Consider the following 12,056-nt stretch of genomic DNA (forward strand, 5'->3'; position numbering starts at 1 on the left):
TAGAAGACGGTGTACGAGGAGGGAGCACGCTAAGGAGAAGCAGGCGGCCAGGCAGGCAGGACGTGTGAGCAGGACGAGAGCCAGCGAGCACGCTCTCCTCTAGGGGCAGAAGTGCCGCTGGGTCTTGTCTCGGTTCCCTACCACGATCCTCCCCCAAAGCCTGCTCCAGTCTCCCGAAGCATGCCCAGGCCGCTTGTGCAGCAGGCGCCTCTGCCGAGAGTAGGACCGTGGAGTAGTCCTGGGGTGGAGGTGGCCTCAGTTTAGCCCAGGCTTCTCTTTCTCACCACAGAATTAAAACAGCTGATAGCCCCCCCCTTATCCTCTGCCAGCCCTCAGGGGCTTACCTTGACGTCCTACCCTAAACTCGGGGTTCGATGGTCTACCTTAGGGGACAGGCTAGGCTATAGATGATGTTTGTGTACTTGGAAAAATACTCTCCGCTCCCCTTGACATGCTTGGGGCAGCTCTGCAGTTCTGCCAGAAGATTTAGCAGACTTGGAAAGGCTCTGGGACACGGGACAGGGCACCACAATCGCTGGCTGTGGCAGGTCTAAAATGCAAGTGTTCCTCATCCAGTGGTGGTGACGAAATCGTCTCCTTTCCTTGGCACGAGCCTGTTGGGCACTGCCTTATGTAACTCAGATAAGGGAAGTCAAGTCCCACCTGGTGTATTGCGTGAAGCATCACTCTGGGAAACCGAGGCCCCTCCCGGCCTTAGCGGGCCACCGCTGGCTTTGTCCTGACCGGTCCAAAGCTTGGTAAGGGCTGGCTCGCCTCCTCTGAGCCTCCAAAGACAGTGCTTCGACCCATGCCACGTTCTGTGCATGTCTTGTTTCTCACGGTCCTTCCAAGTCAATCAATGAGTTTAATTGGAGCGCTCAAAGGATGACACCCCTCTAGATGGGACTAGATGTTTGAAGGAAACACCGACAGAGTTCTTGCTCCGCGCAAATCTTGTTGTGTTGCTAGGGAACCTCTTTGGCCACACTCCAGAGCCGGAGCCGAGGCCAGTGGACGAGGGACGCCAGGATAGAAATCCTGAGGCCTGTCTCCGGGCTGTGCTTGTAGCTCAGCTTGAGCTCAGGAGCAGAGGGGGTCTGCGCCCCTGGGCCTCCATGAGTAGGGTGCTCTCCTATATCTCTCCCAACCTGGGCAGAAAAATGGGGCTTAAACTAAGAAAACTCTTCTTTGATCATGAGACGGCTCATGTCCATGGTTTAAGGATCTCATCATGATTCAAGAAACTAGGGATGCCCCACTCCCACACTCACTCCACTGGCCAATATCTCTCAGCACTGGGGAACAGGAGATGGTCTCTAATGAACTCGTTTCACGGCGTACTTCTATTCTTACTGTATGCTTGATGTTGCTCCGAGGAGGGGGCGGAAAGCCTGTTCTTGTTGAACAGCAATTAGGGTCAACATTTGATGAAAAGGAGACGTATACAGTGGAAAAGAGAAAGCAGGTTCTATTATGCTAGTCCAAAAAAGATGATCCTGATTCCAGTCTGTCCTTCGTAATGATGTTTTCCCTTCCTGAGCACATCGCATCAGTCCTGCTAGAATATTACAGCCCCATGACTTACATGAGCGCTCTGGGTAGGAAATGGTACGATGAGGGGTAGCTTTTACTATGACCATGCAGAAAAGCACACATTTCAGTGATACCACTTGGGCATGCCAACGGGGCATGAAAGTATCTATTTTACAGGAGCCAAGCGAGAGGGGTCCCTTTTAAGTAGTGTTTAGACTAGATGGCCACTAAAGCCCTTCCAGCCCCAAATCTCCATGACTTTATGAATTCACAAGCTTTCCTTTCCAGGCTCAAAGCCTCCAGGGGTCAGGGCAATCCAAAGGGTGTCCTTTTTCAACTTTGCCCAGTTTGCACAAATGCCTTGTCTCAGTTCTGGCCAAAACCCACATTCTTTTACTTGGGAGCAAGTTTCAGTGCTCTAAATGTTCGATTTTATCTCTCTTTGGGTGAACCTTTCCTCTTTCCTATTTGGCCTGGTGCTACCAAAGGTGAAAATGTGAGGACTTTAGTCTGACATATCAGAAAATACCAGATTTGACGGCAATCTTAGGACAACCCAAGCACTGAACATTTCTGGAAGGGAGAACTCCTTCTCTACTAGAACTCTATGTGTCTGGATGTCTAGTTCCAGGCTCTTTTCACTACACTTTTGTCCTGTTGATACCTTTGTTTCCCATAACCCAGAACAGAGATCCACGTTCTAGGGAAGAATTCCTAGAAAACTGAGGAACTGTAATTCTGCATTTGTAAGAATAGACAGTGCTAGGGAGAGTATCTGCTGAATATCTCCCTTATGGTAAGGGGCCCGCTGCCTCACCTTTTAATAGTTGTTACTTAGAAAGAAGGCCTTATTACTAACTGCCTCTTCCTCCTTCTCCTGCTCCCATCAATTCACAGGTTGCTGAGATAACTAGGAGACACCTTGACATTGTCCCATGGGACTGCCCAAAGCTCACTTTTTACATAGCCCAACGCATTGCTTTTGGGTAATTGAGACAATCTATTTAAATTAAAAAATGTGAAAGTACAAAATATTGTAAAAGATATGGAAATGTTAGCTATAGTATTGCTAAGAATGGGGCCTGTTTAATGGATATAGAGAAGAATCCACTGTAGTCACAATATCTTTCTCTTAAGTAGAATGAACATTATCCTTGAATATAGCTTAACACAATGCATTTCTGCTGAAAAGTTTTCATTCATAGTGTTGGAGAAAGATTCATCCACACCCCTGCAGAAAGGTTAATGAATTTCATGTTAGAGGGATCCAATGAATGAGCTTTTAAATGTTATTATTTTCTCCTACCCTACAAAAATTATTTCTCAGGTGATTCTTGTAATGTGTCCCTGTCCTGGGTTAGGGGAGATGAAGACATGATGAAACATGAGGAAAACATAGTGGAAAGAGCACAGAGCTAAGTGTTCAGACACCTAGAGTTCTAGTTTGGATACTTACCAGTTTAGGTCAATCACTTAACTTGTGCCTCAGTTTCCTTAAATGAAAGATGGGGGTCATTGCTGGCCTCCCTACATTGCAGAGTTGTCATGAAGATCCAAGGAGAAGATATTTTTGTAAAAAATCCTTTGAAAACTAAGATGGCCCAGATTTCTTTGAGAATGAGGAATTATTGTTCCCCACCCCAACCAGAGTACCTGGCACCTTGCTTTTCTTCATTATTAATTACCTTTGCATTGCCGGGGACTTTGAGAGTAAACACTAGAATACTGCTGAGCCCAAATTTCTAAAGTATCAGTACATGACAGTCTTATCAGGAAATTAACAAGTCCTTTGATTGTCTACCACCATGCTGGCAAACCTATGGCACGTGTGCCAGAGGGGGCTGCTTCCCTCTCCCTCTTCTCACACACCTGCCCAGCAGCCCAATGGGAGCGCTCCCTCCCTCCTCTGTCTGGGATAAGGGGGGTGGGGCTCACATGAGGCATGAGGATTGCATTTTGGACACTTGGTCTTTAAAAGGTTCGCCATCATTGGTCTACTGTTATAGACTATGAGGAAGGATTATGCTCTTTCCACCACAGATTGCTTATAGACTGATCTTATAATGGAAAACCTGAAAAAGGAGAAAAGGGTCCCTTATCTTCCCATTTAGAATGATAAAATATGACTTGCTTGAGAAAGCTAAGCCCTGCCCAAAGAACTGAAAGAATAACCTAAAAGTCTTGACATTTGAGCAACCCCTGCACTTACTTTGGAAATTCATATTGGTGACTAATACAGAAGAGCTCCATCCCCATTTGTTCTGTATAAAATTAAGTAAGTAATTAAAAAACACAATCGCTTCTTCCTGAGAGGAAGAAAATATTTGCAAAATGTAGGCCAAATCCACAAACTATCTGTTGGGGAGAAGAGAAGTGAAGGAAAACAGTGACTTTCAGATGAGTTGATTTATTTAACAGTCATTTAATTTCAATTTCCTCCTTTTGAGCTCACTAATCATAAGATGGGCACATTAGAAACCTGCTGAAGGATAAATACTCCACCTAACTTCTTTAATGGGGCTGCTGTACATGCTGAACACAGGCTGAGACACTGACATTCCTTCCTAGAAGGCCTCAAGCAGTAATCTCCTAGGCTGTATCAGCCCAAACTTGAGCACTCTAGGTCTTGAGGCCCTTGCTGTGGCACAGGTTCATTCGGAAGCTTAAAGCACTTTTTCATGATTTTTAATGGTGTGTGAGTGACCAAGTGGACATGTCTGGTAGCGTCAGTGACCAGTGGTTTTCGAGGATGTGGCTTTTTCAAAGTACAGAGGTCAGCAAAAATGAAAATCTGAAAAGCAGCCAGGAGGGACCAGCCAGAAGACAAGTGAATGTTTGTGCTTCATAGAAAAATCCTTAGTCTGCCATTGCTTAAGGAGGGGAGTTGTGATGGTCTTGATTAGAAGTTTCTCAGACATTCAGTGGGAGGAAAAAAAAGTTTCCAACATTTGTAGTAAATGAGATCTGGAAGCATCATCTTTTTCTTTCTTTTTTTCCTTTTATAAATAGTTTATTAAATATTTATCGGAACATCTAGCATTTAAAAAAAACCCACAAAACTTGAAATTGTTTACAGTTCTATGGAATTGGATATGTTCAAACTGAGTCACTGTTGTCTTTATTCAGAGAACATTTTATAGCAACTGTATGTTTCTTTAAAAGCATATGACTGTAATGTTAATAAACTGTTTTTAATTAGATTTAATTATGCAGAGTTAATGACTAATAAGATTTGAAAACCTTTTTATTGGAATGATATTTTTTGTCATTAGACATGTAAAATATGGGAAGATAATCATGCTGGTTGCCAAAGTTTTATTTGAAAGAAAAACAATCCTTTCAGCGGGGTTGGACATAGAAAGAGCGATTTTCTTGCACAATTGAAGGCAGTATTCTATATTTCTGAGTTAGAAGTTGTTGGGAATTTGGAGAACAGCCTATACCACTTTTTAGCCTGACTGATATGAAATACTCCAACATTTTTTATCACATGTAATAAATTCAGGGTGCAGTGTGTCGGCTTTATCTCAGTTCAGATTTGGGGGCAGAGTCACTGGTTCATTCAATGTGTCCCCCCTCCCCACCCCCCCCCCACACACACGATGCTTCTCAAATCAAAGAAATGCTCGTGTCTTTAAAAGTCTATTTGCCTCCTTGGGGAGAAAACTGGTGTGATAATGTTTTCCAGATTTTTGTTGTTATCATTGTTGTTTCTTGGTGAGGGAGATGCCTTTTCCATCGTAACGTCTCTTCAACAAAGACTGTATCATTATTTGTCTTTGAAGGTGATGTCTCTGTCCCCCACCCAACCTTCCTCATGATTTATGTTGTCCTGAACCCACTGTAGGGCCTGTCCCAGCTCATGAAACCCGGCTGCATTGCATTAACATGTCAATTTACTCATAACCTTGTGTATATGGAATGGGGGTGGAGGGAAGACAATGGAGACAGTCTTGATTTTCTTATGCAATTATGTTGTTCATCTCTGTGTGTTTCAGTGAAATGCTAAACCAACCAGCATAGGACAATGTCAAAAATTTGTTCAAATAAATAGTTTTCTATTTCTCTTATGATTTTCTAACTTAGCGCAATGAGTTGAATTATAGCCAATGGGGTTTATCTGTTATTTTTCCTTCTTGAGGAAATTCAAAGAGAAAAACTAAGCCCTCTCATCCTGTGCCTCAGAAGGGTATTCAGGATTCACCAAAGCGAATGAGCTGGCTAATCACACCATGTTTTATTCTCATGGAGACCCAGGAGCAGGTGTTGGGCACAGCTTCGCACTTGCTTGGCTGTCCCACTTGACTTCGGCCCTTTCTTCCTTCATGTGGTGCAGAGCCCCAACACTTCAGGCACTTCCTTACGTTGTGTTTTGGAAATAAGAAGTCCAAGCTGAATTCGAGGAGGTTTCGGACGAGCTTATTTCCTTTGCCCTTTATACACTCCAGCCCTTTTGTGTCAGAACAATTTTTTGGTCATGGAATTTGGCTCTCTTTACCTTCCTGTATGCCAAGGTGGGGTTCTGAAACGAGGAGTCAAATGACTTTATGACCCCAGATGTGCCATCTCTGCTATCATCAGTCTATCTGCGGGGCCCACTTGGGTTCAAAATTTATGGGGAATGAGAAGCCCAGTGGCAAACACTGTCATCTTGGCCCCATCTAGCTCCCTTTCCCTTGTCCTGGCTCAAATATTCAATGCTGAGAGTCTGGAGGCCTCATTCCTAGCCGTTCTTTCAGTTCCCAAGAGAGAAAGAACGCGGGGTCCTTCTCCCAAGAACAGTTCTGATGGGCTGCGTTTGCTCTCCCTGTTCTGTTTGAGACCTCCCGTCCTTTGGGGATCCACTGCGGCTTCACGAAAAGCCCACTGGCAACCTCAGAAGTCCTTTCTGTGGCACCAGGGTGGGAAAGAGCAGGCCTGAGGCAGGGAATGAGAGCAGGCGCTGCGGCCGAGGACAAGCAGGCCCGGGCAGCAGCCCAGCCAGCTCCTCACTGCCCGTCGTGTTGTGGCGTGATGCCTCGCATGACCCACAGCGGCTCTCTGGGTCTCCGTCTCGGTCTCGTGGTTCCTGCCCTGTACAGCTTGGTGTCATGCAGGAAGGGAAACGGTTTTCTTCCCTGAAGATGTCTCCTGAGGCCTCGTGGGCAGACAGTCGGATTCTCTGTGCAGACTTAGTGCTGGCCACCAAGCTTCATTTTTTGTAAAGCTCTCCAGGCCTCAGTGGCTGGCACGGGCAGACAATGCCAGGGAGGCCAAGGCTAGATAAGCAGGGCGTAGGAAGGCCTCGGGAGCAGAGGCGAGGGGCAAGGAGGAGCCATCTCTTCCACGGCTGGGCGATGTACCTCGCAGGTACAGCCCCCGGACGTGCCCGGCCTTTCTTGCTCCGGGCTTTTGACTGAAATGTCTCCCTTTGGTCCAGCGCCACCCACTGCATCCCCCCTTATCCTTCGTCATAGAGAATATGGCAGCAGCCCTTCTATCTGGTGACTTCAGTGATGCAGAGCAGAAGGTAGCTCTCGCTCAGCTCTCCCGCCTCTTTGGTCTCAAACCCTTACCTTACCTCTAAAAATAGAAGAAAGGTCAGGGCTAGGCAAAGGGGGGTCACACAGCGAGGAGGGTCCGAGGCCAGCTTCGGGCCTAGAGCGGCCCCCAGCTCAGCCTATTCCTGAGTCAGAGGCCAGGATGTGTCTGCAGGGAAGACATGGGGCACAGGATGAACATGATTGCTGCTTGAACCTTTCCTTTGACGCCTTCTGGGTTCTGACTTGGGTTTTCTAAGCGCGAGGGGCTCCAAGTGGGAGGCGCTCCTGCCCCCACACACGGGCCACGAGGGGTAGCTCTGGAGCCCCGAGTCTCCGCGAGTCTAGTGACGCGCACAGCCGGGATGTGTCAGAGGCAAGACTGAACCCAGGCGGCCCTGACTCCCAAACCGGCCGTCTTCACGACGTCCGGGCCGCTCACCTTCCATTGTCTGGCCACAGAAGTCTCAGTAGGCCCCGTTCAGTCAGCTGCGGGAAACCTCGATGATGTCGAGGTCCAACGAGCGTAGCAAACCAGGACAGTGGCCGTGTGCAGGCCCGCCTTGATCGCCTCAGGTGCCCGGGTGGCTGCTGTCCGAGCTTACGGGCGCAGGCTCCAGCCCCGGGACGGCTCGATGCCTCTGCTTGGGCCGACCAGCCGGGCATTGTCTGGGGACGTGGCCAGGGCGGCTGCTGGGCCTTCTGCCCTTCTGAAGGACGGCGATTCGGAGGGTGCCCAACCCCCTGGGGACGGAGCAGGGCCTCGGGCTCCGGGGGTGCGGAAGAAGGCAGGGCTCTGGCCTTGGGTTTGGAAAAGAAGGCCGCCCACCCGTAGCCCCACCCTAGACCCCCAGTCGCCGGCCGAGCCGAGGGGAGGGGGCTGTCTAACCTCTTCTGCTGTTCTCCTTGATCTAGGCAGGATTAAGGACCCTTCATGATATTGGGCCAGAAATCCGTCGCGCGATATCATGTGATTTGCAAGATGATGAGCCCGAGGAAAAAAAACAAGAGGAAGAGGAAGATGGATTCAAAGTAATTATTGCAAACACAGCTCTGTACTGTCCGTTGGGAAATGTTGGAGCAGGACGTCCAGCTCTCAGAATCTGTGCCTCTGGGACTGCATTCTGGGCTCCCCGTCTGAGCCTGTGACACACACCTCAGGGCGGAGGCACAAACACGTAGGCTCAGGCAGAGCACACACACAGCCCCCCACGACCGCCCCTCCCTGCTCCCACCCGCCTGGAAGCGGCCGGAGCGGCTCCCCTCGGCCTCCAGAGAGGGGCCTAGCCCATGTCACTGCCCCGGGCCATCCCGCGCCATGTCGCTTGCGTCCAGCTCCCGGTCCCCAGAGGCCGCCCCCCCCCCGCCCCCGCCTCAGATGGGTGCGAGCAGGCTCCTCCCGGGCAGCCCGCGTGCCAGGGAGCGCCCCGCTGCCCACCTCTGAGCCTGGCCCCGGCCCGGGAAGGGCATCCGCGCGGCTGGCACGTTCCCACGGACTTTTCAGACACCCCGTTTCACTGGTCACAGGGAGCCTGTAGAATTGCGTAGAGTCTTTGTCATGTGAAAAGAACCTAAGGTGGTTAGCCTGCTTGCGCCAAATGCTGTGTTAAGTTACCTGGTTTGTCTCCCATTATTTTGCAGAGAAATGGTGCCTTGTTTGGAAACCATGTCAATCATGTCACTAGTGATAGGAGAGATTCCCTTCAGCAGACAAATACCACCCACCGTCCCCTGCATGTCCAAAGGCCTTCAGTTCCATCTGCAAGCGATACTGAGAACCCAATGTTTCCTCCAGCATATCCTAACCATCATAACCATAATTCCATAGGAAAGCAAGTTCCCAACTCAACAAATGCCAATCTCAATAATGCCAATATGTCCAAAGTTGCTAACGGGAAGCACCCCAGCACTGGAAACCTTGAGCATGTGTCTGAAAATGGGTATCATTCACAGCACAAGCATGAGCATGCGCCTCAAAGAAGGTCAAGTCTGAGCAGGTAACCTTTGCCGTCCTCGCGCCCGCAGCCTGCCCCTAGCCTGCCCCCCCCCTCCCCACGGCCCACCGCCCGAGCCGCCCCGGCTCAGGCCCGAGGCGGGGCCCCTTCTAGGGAGGTGTAAGTATCCGGAGGCTCTGACCGCCGGACCTCCGGCCGTGGCCCTTAGCCAGCCCCTTCCTGCCCCAGCTCCGGGCGCGACGTTTTCAGGGCTCGCGGGAAGGACTGGCTTTGCTCTGATTCTGCTCTTTTTCCCCTCCGCATTTCATGCTCTCCTGGACAGAACCCGCTATTACGAGACCTACATCCGGTACGTTCCTGTTCTCGTCTGGGCACGTCGTGCTGCCGTGTCTGGGTCTGCTCCGGGACGGGGTGATTTCACTGCTGAGACCGAAAAGAGCCCTTTCACTGGAAGTCCATGAAATGCAGTCAAAAGCGGCTCTGTGGGGACGAGGGAGCTCTAAGACCCCGACCTGCTGGTGCCCGGCTCAATCTCAGCAACACGGGCCTCTGGGGGGCCAGGGCATTCCGGATGGGCCTCTGGGGGGGCCAGGGCATTCCGGACGGGCCTCTGGGGGGGCCAGGGCATTCTGGATGGGCCTCTGGGGAGTCAGAGCATTCCGGACGGGCCTCTGGGGAGCCAGGGTATTCCGGATGGGCCTCTGGGGAGCCAGGGCATTCCGGATGGGCCTCTGGGGAGCCAGGGCATTCCGGACGGGCCTCTGGGGAGCCAGGGCATTCCGGACGGGCCTCTGGGGAGCCAGGGCATTCCGGACGGGCCTCTGGAGGGAACCAGGGTATTCCGGATGGGCCTCTGGGGAGCTAGGGCATTCCGGACGGGCCTCTGGGGGGAACCAGGGCATTCCGGATGGGCCTCTGGGGAGCCAGGGCATTCCGGATGGGCCTCTGGGGAGCCAGGGCATTCCGGACGGGCCTCTGGGGGGAACCAGGGCATTCCGGATGGGCCTCTGGGGAGCCAGGGCATTCCGGATGGGCCTCTGGGGGGGCCAGGGCATTCCGGACGGGCCTCTGGGGAGCCAGGGCATTCCGGACGGGCCTCTGTGAAGGCCAGCATGGGAAGAGATGGGTTTGGGGCGGAAAGCCCCGAGAGACCTCAGAGGCCCCTTTTCTGGCGGCCCCTGAGGTCCCCCTCGCCACCCTCCAGTCTCCTATTGCTTCCTCTGTTGCTCTCACCTTAGCGAGTGCCCAGAGGTTTGGAGGTGCCGCTTCCAGACGGGGGTCCTCCGCGAGGGACGAAGGGGCGGACAGGGAGACTCACTCGGGCGGGGGCGGGGGCCCAGGAGGCTTTCTGTGCCCTGGCTGGAGATAGGCGGGTGCTGGCTGGCTGGGCTCCCCCACATTACTGAGTGCCCCTTTTCCTGCTCGTAGGTCTGATTGTGGCGATGGGCCGCTCCCGACCATCTGCCGGGAAGACTCTGAGGTGTACGACTACTTCAGGGATGACGGCTGCCTGGGGGAGCAGGAGTATTTCAGCGGCGACGAGTACGAGGAGGACTGCATGCTGGTGGGGAGCAGGTGAGGCCGCTTCCACCCTCCCCCTCCAAGCCAAGAGGGCCCCAGCCCCAGCGGCCGCCTCTCCGCTATCAGCATCCCTTCAGCAAAGCCCAGTGGGAGGGCGGGCGGGCGGGCCTGGGCCGCCGGGAATGGCCTCCGGTGCTTCCGGTCAGGGTTGGTTCGGGCTGCTTAAGCAGCTCCTTGTTCCCAGTTGGGTTTGGAGGAAGCCGGAGCAGCAGCCTCTTGGCCAGCACCGTCACCCGAAGGGGGCAGGAGGGCATCTGAGGCCGGGGCACGAGGGGCGAGGAAGGCGCCGGTGCCCTGAGCTGTGAAACGGCCCCACTGCGCCGGACATGGCACAGCCTCTGCCGCCTAACTGGCTGTAGAAGGTGTGGAGCGAGAGGCCAGGCTCTGGCGGCCACGGTCACTGGGGGGGCAGGGAGGCCTCCCTGGCCCCCCGAGCAGCGGCAGACGTGGGAAAGGGGTGGCCCTGCGGGCCAGGGTGGGTCCCTCTTCCCGACGGCCCTCGTTTGCTTTCTCACGCAGGCAAAGCTATGACTTCTATAACAGATACCCAGGCAGCAGCTGTGACTTTGAGAGGCCCCGAGGTTACCATCACCCGCATGGCTTCTTGGAGGAGGAGGACTCGCCCGTCTGCTATGAATCCAAGAGATCCCCCAGGAGGCGGCTGCTGCCTCCCACCCCTACATGTGAGGCCAGACCTTTGGTCGTGGCGTCTGAGAGGCTTCCCAAACAGCGTCCCTTCATTGGGGGGGAGGCCGTGAGAGTCGTCAGCGGGCACCCCGGTACCAGCAGCTTCCTCTATGCCCATGGAAGAGTGGTGGAGCACTAGAGGAGGCCCAAGAGGCGGAGAACGCCTTCTGCAGACCTCCCCGAGGCCGGGGAGGCCTGTTCCTGCCCCTCTGGCGTGGCGGCTTCCCTTTCTCCTTTGGCCCCCTTCTCACCTTCCTGCCCGTGTGGCCGTGCCCTGCCTCGGCTTGGGGTGGGAGGAGGGATGCTTCTAGCTCCAGTTCTATGGAGGGGCCCTCGGCCAGGGCCACACAGCCAGGAAGAGCGAGGGTCTCGTCTCCCGGCCGAGACGACAGGCAGCTTAGCGCCCCGGCACCAAAGCAAGCTCCAAAGCCTTGTCGCCCCATCGCAGCTTCCAAACGTTAGAGGCGGACGCCCAACTGGCCCAACTTCCCCTGTTTCACAGTGGAGCAGGATGTGGCCCGTATCGGCCAGTATCCATCCAGCACCGACAGGCCTGTGGCCTCTGGGCCAAGCCATGCCTAGGCAGGAATCCCCCAGACAAGTGAGGACCCCCCTTGGACGCCCCACTGCCCTAGAGGACGCCGAGCCACGGCGGCTCCGATCCAATGGGCGGGAAGGTTTCCTGAGTGCCCTGCCGGATGCCCCTTCCTGGCCTTCGGGCCGGCCCGGGACACAGAGCCACTTTCTGCCACCTTCCAGTTAAAGGGGGTGGTCACGGTCA

The 12,056-nt window shown here is 53.2% G+C and overlaps 1 protein-coding gene across 9 annotated transcripts in view; it reads left to right on the forward strand.

Moving 5' to 3' along the window:
- Positions 1–12,056, forward strand: part of CACNA1D (calcium voltage-gated channel subunit alpha1 D) — a 353,867-nt gene that overhangs the window by 335,214 nt on the left and 6,597 nt on the right. For 8 of the 9 annotated variants that reach the window (XM_056804154.1, XM_056804161.1, XM_056804153.1 and 5 more), the window contains 5 exons: positions 7,968–8,084; positions 8,694–9,049; positions 9,330–9,356; positions 10,436–10,582; positions 11,108–11,271. In XM_056804154.1, coding sequence (XP_056660132.1) covers positions 7,968–8,084; positions 8,694–9,049; positions 9,330–9,356; positions 10,436–10,582; positions 11,108–11,271 — 811 coding nt within the window. Of the gene's footprint in view, positions 1–7,967; positions 8,085–8,693; positions 9,050–9,329; positions 9,357–10,435; positions 10,583–11,107; positions 11,272–12,056 lie in introns of those variants that run through there. The other variant, XM_056804160.1, reaches the window with a different exon arrangement.

Source organism: Monodelphis domestica, chromosome 7 (assembly GCF_027887165.1).
Source record: "Monodelphis domestica isolate mMonDom1 chromosome 7, mMonDom1.pri, whole genome shotgun sequence".
Classification (NCBI taxonomy): domain Eukaryota; kingdom Metazoa; phylum Chordata; class Mammalia; order Didelphimorphia; family Didelphidae; genus Monodelphis; species Monodelphis domestica.